The 15955-nt window shown below is 32.5% G+C and overlaps 1 protein-coding gene and 2 pseudogenes across 1 annotated transcript; 2 read left to right on the top strand and 1 right to left on the bottom strand.

Annotated features, from left to right (window-relative positions):
- Nucleotides 1-5942: 5942 nt before the first annotated feature.
- Nucleotides 5943-6693, top strand: LOC123192463 (annotated as a pseudogene).
- A 4564-nt stretch (nt 6694-11257) lies between these two features.
- Nucleotides 11258-13650, top strand: LOC123219094 (annotated as a pseudogene).
- Nucleotides 13651-13999: 349 nt separating this feature from the next.
- Nucleotides 14000-14967, bottom strand: LOC123219121. Its single transcript, XM_044640875.1, has 2 exons — nt 14558-14967; nt 14000-14245 (listed from the first exon to the last, which is right to left on the bottom strand). The coding sequence occupies exons 1-2, from the start codon at nt 14863-14865 to the stop codon at nt 14188-14190; spliced, it is 366 nt and encodes a 121-aa protein (XP_044496810.1). The 5' UTR covers nt 14866-14967; the 3' UTR covers nt 14000-14187.
- Nucleotides 14968-15955: the final 988 nt, after the last annotated feature.

Below are 15955 nucleotides of genomic sequence, written 5' to 3'. Positions count from 1 at the left end.
ATTTGAAGCAAGTTAGTACATTGAAGCAATACGTGGATGCATTCAAGGACCTATGCCCGTGAGCAAGAATCCAAGAAGATCAAGCTTTGAGCTTCTCCCTTTCGGGCTTGGTAGACTCCTTACAGATGCCTATGAGAATGTTCAAGCCAAAATCTTTAACGAAAGCTTACACTCTAGCAAAGTTGCGGGAAATTACAATTGTAGCCATTAAGAAGCAATCAAAGCCTGTTACAAGAATTCCTCAATTTCCATGAGGGCCAAAGCTTGGAACAACAGCTGCAACTACTGGTAATCCTCAAATTAAACCCAATAATTCTGCTGGTTTATTACTGACTCCTAATATCCCAAAACCGTCACAAGCATTGCCATCTAAACTAGCTACTAGTAAGGTGTTTGACGAAAAAAAAGCTAAGGGTCTTTTGGTGTGATGAAAAAGTTGGCCCTGGTCATAAGTGTCAGAATCAAGTCTATGTAATTCAACTGCATATGGAAACAGAAGGAGGTGAGGGTATAGAGAATTATGGTGATGTGACAGAATCAGTGAGTGTTAATTATGGGGACAACTATGAAAAGGAGGAGCATGGACTTATGCAACTATCATTGCAGATGTTACAAGGTTCATCCAATCTTTAAACCATGAGACTTACTAGAATGCATGGTAGAAATAGAGTGCATATTTTGGTGGATTTCGATAACACTCATAATTTTTTGAGTCAACAAACAACTTATAGATTGGGATACTGAATGCAGAAGGTTGATGGCATGAGAGTAACAGTGGCAAATGGGAAAGATTTACAGTGTAAAAGCTATTGTAAGGGTTTGGAAATAAGGGTGTAGGGTTAGCTGAATAAGGTGGATGCATACACACTGCCATTAGAGAGTTATGATTTGATTTTGAGTACTCAATGGCTGGCTAAGTTAGGTGATATCACCTAGAATTTCGAGTCTTTAACAATGAAGTATTTCATTGATAGTAGACCATATTTACTACAAGGGGAAAGCAATGAAATGGTTAGTGTAATTGAAAAGGAACACCTAAGCAAACTCCTTGGCAAACAACCACAACTGGCATCCATTCAACAAGGCAGTTGGTCAGCTATATGAGTTGCAGGTTTTGGATGCAATGATGCAACATACATGGCCACAAATAGAAAGCTTACTAGAGAAGTATGCGGTTGTCTTTGAAGTACCAAAAGAATTGCCTTCATCCAAGTTACAAGATCATAAAATAATTTTGAAGAAAGGTGTCTAACCTAGTAACCTAAGGCCATATAGATATAGAGGGTTGTAGAAAGATGTGATAGAAAAATTAATCAAGGAAATGTTAGAATCTAGAGTCATCAAAAAAAGTTGTAACCTATATGTCAGGCCCATAGTGTTGGTGAAGAAGAAAGATAACACGTTAGGAATGCGCATAGATTATGGGGCACTAAACCAAGTAACCGTAAAAGATAGGTATCTCATTCCATTAATAGAAGAGTTGTTGGATGAGTTATGAGGTGTTACTATTTTTTCGAAGATAGATCTTCGATTAGGGTATTAGCAAATTCGAGTGCACCTTTTTTTGATCAACAAGACAGTTTTCAAACACACATGAGGCCTATTACAAGTTCTCAGTAATGCCTTTCAAACTTACAAATGCACTATCTACTTTCCAAAACATTATGAATTGTGTTTTCAAACCATACTTGCAAAAATTTGTGTTAGTTTTCTTTGATGATATTCTTGTTTATAGCAAGATAAAGATTCTCATTTGCAACCTTAGAAATAGTTTTGTAGCTTCCTTTGGATCATCAACTTTATGCCAAGAAGTCTAAATGTTCCTTTGGAGCATTAAAGGTTGAATATCTTGGCTATGTTATAAGTCAATAAGGTGTTACAACTTATTTATAGAAAGTTCAGGCGATGAAGGGTTGGCCAATTCCCAAGACACTGAAGCAGCTATCAGGGTTCCTTGGATTGTCAAGATATTACCATAGATTTATAAGGAATTATGGACAGATTGCTCAGCCTCTCACTAATCTACTTAAGAAGGATTTGTTTAGGTGGCTTATGGAAACACAGGAAGCTTTTGAGAAGCTTAAGCATTGCTTATGTTTAACACCTATCTTGGCTTTACCAAACTTCAATGACACCTTTCAGATTGAAACTGACATATCAAGTGGAGGCATTGGTACAACTCTCGTGCAAAGAGGTCATCCAATTGCTTATATAAGCAAAATGCTCTTTCTACAAAACCAATTTCTCTTTGTTCATGAAAAGGAAATGCTAGCAATACTCTTTGCTTTTCGAAAATGGGGAATTACTTGAGAAATCAACACTATGTAATTAGGACTAACCACCAAAGTTTGAAGCACTTGCTTAATCAAAGGGTTGTCATTCCTGCACAACAAACATGATGACAAAAATCCAAGAAGGTTGGCAACATGATCAAAAATTGTAGGCTATCATAGCTACAAAATAGAGCAATCAAGGAACTTATGGGGGTATGATTGGATCAATAATCAATTAAGAAGGAAAGGGAAACTTGTCATTGCCAGTAACCCTCAATTATAGTAGACTTTGTTGCAATTGTTTCATGATTCTCCAGTAGAGGCTACTCGGGTGTTATGGCTACCATGAAAATGATGTCTTCAATTGGGTATTAGAAAAGAATGTAGAAGTCAGTTCGTAACTACATTAGAAGATGTGTAGTGTGCCAACAATACAAACCCAAAAATATGACAATGTTACAACTTTTACAACCCTTACTAACAGCTGCAGGAGTCATCACTAACTTAACAATGGACTTCATAAAAGGTCATCTAGAATTAAATGGAAAGTCTGTCATCTTGGTGGTGGTAAATTGACTAACAAAGTTTACACACTTCATGGCTCTTCGACACTTTTTTTTCTATGCATGATTTTGTTTAACTAGTCATAGAAAATATTTGCAAGTTGCATGGCAACCCAAATAGCATTGTGAGTGACCAAGGGTCAACATTCTTACGTAACTTTTGGCATGAATTATTCAAATTGCAAGTTTTTGATGTCCAATATTCGGCTACATACTATCCACAATCTAACGGCCAATCTGAAGTTGTTAACCACTGCCTAGAGAGTTATTTACGGTAAATGGCTAGAGAGCTGCCTCACACATGGTTTACTTGGTTTCCATTAGCAGAATACTGATATAAAACCAATTATCACTTGAGTATTAAGATGACATCCTTTGAAGCCTAGTGTGGCTATGTTGCACCTATTCACATTCCTTATTTCCCTCATGATTTTTTCTTTACTAAAGTTGACACTATGCTCTAGACAAGAAAAGCCACCATTGCTATACTCAAACGCAATTTGCAGAAGGCACAACAGAGAATGAAGGTTTTTACCGACAAAAAGAGATTTGATTGCAACTTCCAAGTTAGTGATTTAGTTTATGTGTGGTTACAGCCCTATTGCCAAAGTTTCATGCATTTAGGTAACTTGAAAATGCAACCTAAATACTTTGGTCCATTCCCAGTCAAAGAGGTTATCGACAAGGTTGCATATCACCTTTAACTTCCAGCAGATGTTATGATCTATGACATTTTTCATGTGTCACTTTTGTCGCCTGCATATTATAGATTATTGGTTTCACCTACATTACTACCCCTTTACCAGCTTCAGAGGTATCCCTTGGCCATTTTGGATCGAAAACTAGTGTGCAAAGGTGTTGCCCAAGCTGTCAAATTGCTTATTCACTGGCAGCATGAAACCCCTACATCAGCAACTTGGGAATATGCTGATTCCATTCATCAGTAGTTTCCCTCTTTTTCCCTTGAGGACAAGGATATTAAGGGGAGGGGTAGTTGATATAAATTGAACAAGAAGCTGACTATTGAACAAGAAGTTGGTTAGAGTAAAAGGTAACAGAGTATTAATAAAGCAAGGTGTTATGATGTTGTTTTTGTATTGAAAATAATGGACGTTGTATTATTGTATTACACATGTAAATACATTGCGTTTTGGACGAAATTAGCCAGCCAATTTTGGCGCTCATATATTGTACAAGTGGGAAGAAATGAAAACAGTTATTCAGTTGCAAGAATCCTTTGTTTCTCTTCTTCTCTATATTTTGAATCTTGTCATCTCTCTTATCCCCTTCTATGGTTCTTGTTAGTTCATTGGCGGCATCACTCCAGTGCAATAGTGACCTCGTTTCCTCCCTTCTCAGCTTGACTTGCTTTGCCATAGGATTGACACCTTCTGCCTCGGGTGATCCACAACATGACACTAAGTCCAACAAGAACCTCATGTTTACAACTGTTGCATGTGGTGGGAAAATAACAAGTGAAGAGAAATTTCTCAGTTCTCCATTTTTGTAGTCGTGCGGATGATATGTGGCAATTTTATTATTTATAAAGGTACAAAAAGTAGATTAGATTTGCACTGAATTTTTGAATTATTACAAAATTAGGATATTGAAATGGGTCGATTTGACTGTGGGCCAAGTGGATCCATCTCTGACAGCTAGGATACTCAAGTTCTACTCGAGTTTCCACTAGAGATTTACCTTTTTCAAAACCACAATTTTTTATTTTATCTTTTTATGTCATTTTTTCAACATTAAGAAAAAATCTAAAATATTCGTAGTAGTTCCATTGTTGGCCGGCGTTATAATTAATATTTTAGGATATATCTAGTTGACTTTGTAGTTGTTTGAAAAGTCTCATTAATTATTAGTCAATTGTCAATAGAATTTAATTTTGATCATTAATTAAGATCTCTTAATTGAAACTTTGTTTGGTGGAGTCCACACAATTTAATTATAATATAGAAAATATTAAATTTGATTTATCTAAAATTTTTTTCTTAAAATTTGTTTATCATAAGATAACATAACAATTTATTTATATTCATTTTACTCATAATGTATAATATACTTATAGTACTGAGAATTGTTATTGGTTTGACTAAAAGTCAATCCAATCATAGGGATAATCCAAACTGAATAGGGTTGGTTCATGATTCTATGTATAGTTGATACAATTAGATGACATAATTATTGGCAACGGGTCTCAATCATGATATAATTTAAGAAATGCCACTAGACGAAATAGTATGTTCTCTTCTTTTTTTTTTCTACTCAAATAAAAAATAATAAAATCATATGGATAAATATTGATATAATATTATATCATTAAATATTATTTTATTTTTAATTTAAAACTATTTAATCACAAAATAATATATTATTGTTTATATATAAAACACTACTCATAAAAAATTAATATATTTGTCAAAAAACCAAATTTATTTTCAAAGAAATGTAATCCATATTTTATATTTAATGATTAAATAAAATTGTTCTAAATATTATTTTTAATATTTATTTTAATAATTCGACCATCATATTAATCAGTTCAATCTTAAGTTAACTTTAATTTATCTTTTCATAGAATCAATACTTGATTATATAAACACTGATATGATAATTATATTTAGGAGGATAGACATTTATCTGTTTAATTGTCGCAAATGGCAATCAATTCTCTCAAGTTTGATTAGGAAGATTTTAAAATACTAATATAAAAATAACAAATATTAATTTAACTTGTAACATAAATTTATAATACAACTATACAAGAATTGTTGAGTGCTATTTCTGGATGTTGGGAGTGTATTTTGAGCAAGAATATTTAACGGGTTGAAGACTTTTAACCAAAGTAATCTCCATTACTTCCATCACCGATGACATCTATGATGTATATGGTACCATTGATGAACTTGAGCTATTGATCTCAGCAATTGATAGGTAATATCTTTCTGACTCTAAATGACCTTTAGTCTTCCCAAACTCAAAATTTATCATTATTTTTTTTTTTTTTAGGTGGGATATGAGTGCTATAGATCAACTATCTCATTACATGAAACAAAATTATACGACCCTTTTTTATATTTACAGTGAAATTGAACGAGAAATGGTAAGCCAAGAAAAATTATACCGATTTGATTTTGTAAAAGAGGCAATGATGTTTTCATTTCAAGACTTCATAAATTATTACAATTTAAAACATGTGTAAGATTTTTAGTATGTGTTAACAATTTCAAATTGAATCTTGATTTGACAGATGAAGTTAGAAATTATCATACTGAAGTCAAATAGTGCCATGAAAATTATATTCCAACACTGGATGAATACACGAGTGTAGCATTGGTTACCAATGCACACCAACTGTTACCCACAACATCTTTTGTAGAAATGGGAGACGTTGCAACCACAGAAGCCTTTGAATAGGGTTTTGAAGGCTGCCTCAATAATTTGCGGACACATGGATGACATAGTTAGACACAAAGTTTGTGCTGAACTAAATTCATTAATTAACTCAGAAATATGATCAACATATAAGTGTGTAAGTTCTTGTTAAATGGTATATATAGCATGAGCAAAGGAGAGGTCATGTTGCCTCAGCAATTGAATGTCACATGAAGGAACATGGCGTTTCAGAAGAAGAGACGATTAAAGTGTTTCGTGAGCAAATCGCACGTGCATGGAAAGATATAAATGAAGCTTCCCCAAAACAAACTGCTGCGCCAGTGCCTTTGTTTGATCTTATTCTTAATTTTTCACGTGTAATAGACCTTCTTTACAAAGATGATGACTGCTACACCGATTCTTATTTGACCAAAGACCGTGTTGTTTCATTGCTTGGAGACCTCATAAAGCACTGAAAGTTTAGTTGTATAAAATCGTCGATTATGTTGTGGCCAATCTATTGTGTTTACAAGCAAGCAATAATAAAAATAAACTTGTTCCATTGGAGTCAGAAAAGCCAGGCCAACCCAAGAAAATATAACTTAATTCGTATCTCTATTGCCTACAATTCAAAATTAATCTAACTCCAAAAATTGACACTGACTTGCTTTCAAACTCAGACAAATTCTGAATTTATTTTGGATCCCAACCATCCTGAGAAAATTTTATGTGGCGGAATGTGAATTTGAGACTAACTTGCCTCCAACCTTGAATGAAATATTAAGCTCCCATCTTTTTAAACTGTATGACACAATAGCCGGAATGGAGGAAAGAGAAGCAGAAGGTGCTTGACCAAAGAGAGGAATGCAATGTTATTTAACATACAATACAAGGTTACTACTGTCCCGACTCCCGATAGTTCATTCCATTTTAGATGCGCTATGCATAACAAAATCAAGCCACTCATTTAATCAGCTTGGGTTGTACTCTTGTTGCTCCAAAGAAAGATTTTAGGCCGGCCTACAGTAAAACAAAATCCATTCACTATTGGACATGTTGCTTATTTTTTATAACAATTTCTACTAATCAGTCTTTATGACTTTCTAATTATTTAGCCTTACTAGCATCAAATATTGTTTGAGAATAGTAATATAAAATAAATATATACATAAGAGTAACAATTTACAATCTAATTGGGTGAATATCTAAACTTCTAATAGAAATTGAACTTTGATTCAATTAAGAGATTGCCCTATTTGACGAGAACAAAAAAAAAAAAAAGCTAATTTACAGAACTTATTATCCTACATGGTAGATTTTTAGCCATCAGAACATGAATGGAGTTGCAGAGAATGCTGGAATAATGGATGGCCCTGAATTTTGCCTGCAATTGCACATAAAAATAGATAATCAGTCAGATGAAGAGCCACAAATAGGAAAATTTTCTAGTAGAAGTATTTCTACAGTACAATCCTGTGCGTTCTGAGGAAAATCATTTTTGATGGTTTGGTTGATGATTATAAATTAAATACGCAAGGGCATTACCTTTAATCACATAATCATCTTTCTAGATGCTAGATTAATTAATGGTCTTATGGTCGAAAGAATTATTGTTTAAAGATATATTAAATGTTTTTAATATATGTTGAGCTCCTAAAGATATTAACCTCTGTTTACTTAGAATTAGATTCGAACTGAATTAAATATTACGATTGTGTTGTGGAGGTCAAAGCCAAGAAATTGGAGAAGGTTTTTCAAGAGTTAAGGAGAAAACCAATTTATGGAATCCAACCTTACATGTAAGCTCGAGCTCGGGCTTAGGTTCTCCTATATATGATAGCTTAGGCTTTGGCACAGAGTTGTGTTTGGTAAGCTCGTTTTTGGATTCATTTAAATTGAGCTTGTTTTTGAGCTCTTACGAGTTTGGTTCAAATTCATCTTTATATTTATAAGCTTATATTCTTACGTCTTCCAACAAAGATTCTTGAAGAACCAAATAGATTTTGGAAGCTGAATGGGAAGCAAAGAAGCGTTGAGACTTGAGAAGATCTCCAAATTTTTCACAAATTTATTTTCCTACCTGTTAAGAGGTATATTAGTTATTGAATATGTGCAAATTGTGAAGGATAAAAGATATCTAAAGGTTGTATTTGTTATTGTATAGAAAGTGAAATCTAGACCAAACCCTAAATGCAAACCGAACTTGAAAACCTGAAATTCGAATTGAACTAGGTTTGGGCGAGCCCGAAGAACCAAATTTGAAAAGTTCGGGTGAACCCAAGCCAAAAAAACTGAGCTTGAATAATCAAACATGAAAAAGTTTGGGCAAATCCTAACTCAAACTGAGATTGGCTCAAAAAGCAAGCCTAAACAAATTCAGGCAAGACCAAGCTAAGCTCAGAATTGTCTGTCTTGTTTCATGTATTTATGAGCCAATCTCGAGCTCCTATTTTGACCACCGAGTCTGATCCTGTCACCCATTTCATTAGGCTTAACGAGCTCGAATCAAAGCTAGAGCTCGCCCAATCAAAATCAAGTTGAATTCGAATTATACTATATTTAAACTTAATTCGATTTGAATTCATCCCTAATTATCTGACTGAAGGCTCTATACATACTCATATTCAATGGAAGAAAGAACAACAAATTCGTATTTTTTAGAGCTCCACTTGATCAAGTTTCCTCCCAAGGAAATGTCGTATTCACTTGTTGACTTTTTATCCCCCAAATCACTTGTCCAATTTACATCACAATAGGCTTCCAATGTTAACAAATAACAAACCAAAATCAAACTTAATTAGAATTAAATTAAATAAAAATTAGATCTAATCAAATATGAAATCCACTCCACTGAACCAAGATATAAAGACGAGATTATGACATAACAACAGAAAATAAAAAAATAAAATGAAACATCATGGGATCCAAGTATAATATGATCAGATGTAACATTGTTTTCTAATATATGAAAATATAGTTTTATCTGATTTTTTTCAATGAATAAATCTTACATGGAATATATGAATCTCCTTGTTTATATAATTTAATTAGTAAGATTGCTTAATATAAAATCCATTCTTTTATCATTTAAAAAAAAAACACTAAATACGCTCCAGCAGGACATTTTCATGAAATCATAGATGATTTTTAAATCTTAAGCATAAATTTATTTGCTTTGACGTGAAGCTTTCATAATTTCAGCTCAATGTTAAAATTCTTCAAACTGTTGATAATTAAATTTTAATATAATTCCTTTATATATATATATATATATATATATATATATATATATATATATATACAAAGATTTAAAAGATATTAATAATTATAAAATTATTATTAATATGCTTTCAACCGCAAATTCTCTTACCCAACCCATTGATGGCCACATATTATATAACAACGTTGTGTACATTATCAACACATGTGGACAACATGCAAACTATTTTTTTTTTTTTAAGATGAATTATATAAAGGTGATTTTGTCATATTCATTTTGTATAAGGACCAAATTTTTCTATGAGAGATAGAAAAAACTCTATCTGCAAATGAGTGGATATTATTATTATTTTTCTCTCCATCGTTCATCTTTTGTCTTATAGTTTCTATTGACATTAATCTTTTTAACTTTTTATGAACGTTTCTCCTATATTATTATCCTCATTTTTAATTGTTATTGTATTTTTCTTACATTCAAATAATTTTATTTTGTGTAGATCTCATTATTTCTGATCACTTTTTATGTATTCTCATTTCCAACACTCACTCTCAAAATCTTGTATAATATTTAGGTAATTATAGTTAAAATAATAATTTACTTATAATTCAATACAACTTTTTCAATTAAATCATAATTAAAAATAGAGTCATTGAATTGTCACCACAACCGTAATCGTTTCGGCCAGTTCTCTTTGAATTTTAAAACCATGACTTCTAAAAGGCTAATGTCGGTCATTTCAAGCTCATATAACATAGCTCGAGAATAGCAGAGAAACATCACACTCAACCTCAAACTCATGTGAATTAATTGCCGAAAGAGAGATTATCCATACAGGGCAAAATCTATACAGCAGCCCGACGTCATGGAGATATACAGCATTGTGTTTGACATTGATTTTGTCGCCCAACTTGACAAAATCAATAATTTGCTATTACCATCCACCGACTATTTAAAAAGGACAACAACAATTTTCTACCATATTTAAAACATTATAAACAAGAAAATTTCATCCTCAAAAAGGTTTTAAAACAAGAAAATTATTAATGGTACAGTAATTTTTAAAATTTTCAAAAAGTTCACATTATTTTCAAAAATTATTATTTATCTTTTAATATATGATTTTATGATAAATACACCCCTACTTATAGGAAGAGTAAAAGAAATTATGAAAGTGAAAAAAAATAGAAATAAGAGGTTTTTTACATAATTTTGGATGAGAAAGTATTATTTATCTTGAGCAATACTATATACACATACTTTTTATATATAATTTTAGTATACAAATAATATGTTATCATGTGATTAGATATTACTTTATCTTTAATTTAAAATTATCCAGTTATATAATAATATATTATTTGTATACCTAAACTAGATATAAAAAATAGATACATATAGTTTTATTAATTTATCTTAACTAAGGGTGGAACTGTTGTGAGACTAAACCTTAGGTGGGAAAATGTAAATTACTCTTTAATTATATTATGTAATCATTTGAACCTATTCTAACCCTAGACGTCTCTATGTGTCGGTCATTCAATACTTTGGGAAAATGTAAATTATTCTTTAATTAAAATACTTATAATTTGAACGTATTCTCACCTTGCACGTGTCTATGTTTTAGTCATTTAATACTATCTTTCGTACCGATGCATCTTTGGTAATTATAACTAATTAAGACACATTAATTTTGATATTATGTAATTAAATATTACTTTATTATTAATTTAAAATCATTCAATTATATAATGATATCTATTCAAAAAATTTGTTATGAATTATTTTGTTGTGAGTTTTCATGCTTCTTTTGCTCCGGGCTATGTCTATATATAGCATCATTTTGCAGGCTCTGTAAACTCATACCATCTCTTTAAACAGATCTCAATTAAGCATTCTACGTCATTTATCCCTTTTTTCTTGAAATAAATTAAAATGTCTTCACAACTCTCAGCCGTTCCTTCTTCGGTCGAAAATAATGCCAAGCAAGAAACTAAACGTCGATCGGCAAATTATCATCCTAGCATTTGGGGGCATCATTTTCTCTCATATGCTAGTGATTCTGTGGTAAATTAATTGTTTCTTCTAATTTGCAAACTGGAGTGATAAGCTGCTTAACTAATCAAAATATAAGAATTATGTCCTACATATCTTCTCACCAATCTATTTTGCTTGTTCAGGATACTGATGATAACGCAGAACTGCTGAAGCTGAAGGAGGAAATTATAAGCATGCTAAGGGATGACGCAAATAAGCCTGAGCAAAAACTTGAGTTGGTTAATCCAATCCAACGCTTAGGGGTGTCTTATCATTTTGAAAGTGAGATCAGGGAAATCTTAGAAGAAGTCTATAAGGCTCGCGATGAAACTGACTTGGGAGATGGCACTGATGAGTTATACTCCATCTCTCTTAGATTTCGATTGCTTAGACAACATGGCTATAAAATCCCATGCGGTATATTTTATAAGTTCTTTCTCAGCATTTTTTTTTTTTCAAATTTCTTTGAATAGTATGTTATTTAGATGTGTTGGGCTGTGGGTGAATGAGCAGATGTGTTCAACAAGTTCAAGGACAATAATGGGAGCTTTAAGGAATCTCTTACAGAAGATGTTCGAGGAATGTTAAGCTTTTACGAAGCCTCACATCTCAGAATTCATGGAGAAACGATACTGGATGAAGCCCTTGCTTTCACTACGAATCAGCTTGAGTCCTGGGTAGCAACTCAACCCAGCTCTCATCTTGCAGGGCAAATTAAGCATGCCTTAACTCGACCTCTTCGCAAGAGCTTACCTAGGCTGGAGGCAAGATATTACATGAACATCTATCACGAAGAAGCTTCCCACAATGAAGTTATATTAACTTTTGCAAAGTTAGATTTTAGCATATTACAGAAGTTGCATCAGAAGGAACTCAGTGTAATTACTAAGTAAGTTATTATAAAATTAACCATATGATTTATTTCATGCATTTTATCATTCTACTGAACTATCTAATAATGTTACGATTAGGTGGTGGAAGGATTTAAACTTTGCGCAGAAGCTACCTTTTGCAAGAGACAGAATTGTTGAGTGTTACTTCTGGACATTGGGAGTGTATTTTGAGCCAGAATATTTAAAGGGTAGAAGACTTTTAACCAAAGTAATCTCCATTACTTCCATTATCGATGACATCTATGATGTGTATGGTACCATTGATGAACTTGAGCTATTGACCTTAGCAATTGAGAGGTAATATGATTCATACTCTCAATGACCTTTAGTCCTCTCAAACCCAAAATTTATTATTATCTTCTTTTTTTTTTCAAGTGGGATATGAGTGTCATAGAATTTTTGCCTGACTACATGAAACTATGTTATAAGAACTTCTTTGATATTTACGGCGAAATTGAACTAGAAATGGCAAATTAAGGAAAATTATACTGTCTTGATTTTGCAAAAGAGGCGGTGATGCTTTCATTTCAAAACTTCAATTATTGTAGTTTAAAACAAAAATAAGATTCTCGGTACCTATTACTTACTAATGATGTCAAATTGGATTTTGGTTTGACAGATGAAGAGTATAGTTAGAAATTATCACACTGAAGCCAAATGATGTAATGAAAATTATTTTCCAACACTAGATGAGTACATGAGTGTAGCATTGGTTACCAGTGGGTACCAATTGTTACCCACAACATCTTTTGTAGAAATGGGAGATGTTGCAACTAAAGAAGCCTTTGAATGGCTATTCAGCTACCCTAAGGTTTTGAAGGCTGCCTCAATAATTTGCAGACTCATGGATGACATAGTTGGACACAAGGTATGTGCTGAACTAAATTCATTAATTAACTCAGAAATATGCCCAATATATAAGTGTGTTAAGTTTTTGTTAAATGGTATATATAGGATGAGCAAAAGAGAGGCCATGTTGCCTCAGCAATTGAATGTCACATGAAGGAACATGGTGTTTCAGAAGAAGAGACGATTAAAGTGTTTCGTGAGCAAATTGCAAATGCATGGAAAGACATAAATGAAGCTTTCCTTAAACCAACTGCTGCTCCAGTGCCTCTGCTTGATCGCATTCTTAATTTATCACGTGTAATAGACCTTCTTTACAAAGATGATGACTGCTACGTCAATTCTTATTTGACCAAAGACCATGTTGCTTCATTGCTCGTAGACCCCGTACAGCTCTGAAAGTTTAGTTGTATAAATTCAATAATTATGCTGCGTGCCAATCTACAGTGTTTTACAAACAAGCAATAATAAAAATAAACTACCTTAAGAGGTAGCATTTTGACCAAAAAAAAAATGTAATAGCAAAAAAAATAATTCATGTATAAAAAAATATTATGACATATTAAGATCAAAATTTTTCTTTATCTACAAATAGTGGAAGTGTCTTTTTGTGTGATTTAATTCACCAATCCTCAGATAAATTCCTCATCGCCAAAACAAATTTACCCTTATCGCACCTCATTCTGAACATGTAATTCTATATCCAATCTCTTTTATTATTTTTTATAACAATTTCTCCTAGTCAGTCTTCATGACTTCCTAATTATTTAGCCTCACTAGCACAATATATTGTTTGAGAATAGTAATATAAAATAAATATATACATAAGAGGAACAATTTACAATTTAACTGGGTGAAGAACTAAACTTCTAATAGAAAGTACACTCTTGATTCAATTAAGAGATCGCCCTATTTGAAGAACACAAAATAATAATAATTTACAGAACTTATTGTCCTACATGGTAATTTTCTAGCCATCAGAACATGAACGGGGTTGCAGAGAATGCTGGAATGATGGATGGCCCTGAATTTTGCCTGCAATTGCACATAAAAATGAATAAATCAATCAAATGAAGAACCACAAATTAGAAAATTATCAAGAAAAGATTATTTCTACTACACAATCCTATTCGTTCTTAAAAGCTTTCAATTTAAAGAGCTCAAAATCAATCCCGTACAAATCCGTGTCCTGCTAACACTCAACATATATTTTAAAATACTTTTTAATCCAATTATAAACAAATGATCGAATCACATCACAAAACAATTAACAGTTATCAATTCATAGGCTACGACATCGTTTTAACTTGTTTATCCAATGGAAATATTGGATGATGAACAATTTACCCGAAATCTCGGCTACAGCTACGAAAGCGAGCTTTGTCTCGCAGCGATCCACCGTTCTTCCTTTTGCAGCTTCTCTCTCTTTCACTTTTGGTCCTGTCCATCACAAAATCTTCAGAAATTGAACACAACGACGGCCTCCATTCCTCCGTCGATGAACCTCCAGATCGGCCGCGTCTCTTACGCTGGTAGCTCCGGCGCATCAACGACCTCGTTTCCTCATCTCTCGGCTCGACTAGCTTCGCCACGGGACTGGCGCCTTCTGCCTCGGGTGATCCACAACACGACACTAGCTCCAACAAGAACCTCATGTTTACAACTGCCGCACGTGGTGAGAAATAACAAGTGAAGAGAAATTTCTCAGTTCTCCATTGTTGTAGTCGTGTGGACGATAAGTGGCAGTTACCTGGATTTTATTTATCATTTATAGAGGTAGAAGTAGTGGATAAGATTTGCCCTGAATTTTCGGAATTATTACAAAATTAGGATACTCAAATGGGCCGATTTGACTGCGGGCCCAGTGGTCCAATTGACAGCTAGGATACTCAAGTTTTACTCTACTTGTGTTTCCACTGGAGATTTACCTTTTTCAAAATCATAATTTTTTATATCATTTTTTCAACATTAAAAAAAAAAATCTAAAATATTTGTAGTATTCCCATTGCTGGGCCGGTGTTATAATTAATATTTTAGGATATATCTAGTTGACTTTATAGTTGTTTGAAAAGTCTCATTAATTATTAGTCAATTGTGAATAGAATTTAATTTTGAAATTAACAAGTCCTAATGTTATCGTTAAGGTCTCTTAATTACAAACAAAAGGCCAAAGGACTATCTTTCATCTAAATTTTAATGCCAATATAAATAAACATTTATAAGTTAATTTTTATTAAAAAATTTTGTTAGAAATAAAAATAAAATCGTTATTTTATCAATAATATTATAAAAATATAAATTTTATTAAGTTTTACTCATTGAGTTTTAAAAATTAATAACTTTACTTTAACTATCAGTAATGATGTTTTAACTCACATACCAACCATTATCTCTCTGACGAAAGAAAAAGTGTCTAAAATCAACAAAATAACGAGGTTTTGTCAATTCATCCAAATCAACACATCTTCATCAATTTGCTTAAAATTAATAAAGACGCATATTTGTGGCACACTATAAAGGGTGAGAGATTATGGTCAATGTGTCTTCAAGCAAAAGAAATGTGGTCAATGGCTAGATCTAGTGGCCGAAGAGGGCAAGCAATAAACCTTAAGTTTTGAAAGGGATAAATGTTACTTTTCAAAATTAAAAAATTTAGGTATAAATGAAATTGTTAATTCTTAAAATCTTGAGGGAAAAACTTAATGAAATTTATATATTTTTAATATTACTGATAAAATGGTGATT

This window comes from Mangifera indica, chromosome 1 (genome assembly GCF_011075055.1).
Source record: "Mangifera indica cultivar Alphonso chromosome 1, CATAS_Mindica_2.1, whole genome shotgun sequence".
Classification (NCBI taxonomy): Eukaryota; Viridiplantae; Streptophyta; class Magnoliopsida; order Sapindales; family Anacardiaceae; genus Mangifera; species Mangifera indica.
Note: the sequence above shows the minus strand (reverse complement) of the source record. Positions and strands in the feature narration are given on the sequence as shown.

Excerpts from the sequence above, each read along its gene's own strand:
- LOC123219121 (XM_044640875.1), bottom strand. The coding sequence starts at position 14,865 with ATGAGGTTCTTGTTGGAGCTAGTGTCGTGTTGTGGATCACCCGAGGCA. Across the intron at positions 14,246-14,557 it reads AGCTGTAGCCGAGATTTCGG|GCAAAATTCAGGGCCATCCA; the intron begins GTAAATTGTTCA and ends GTGCAATTGCAG.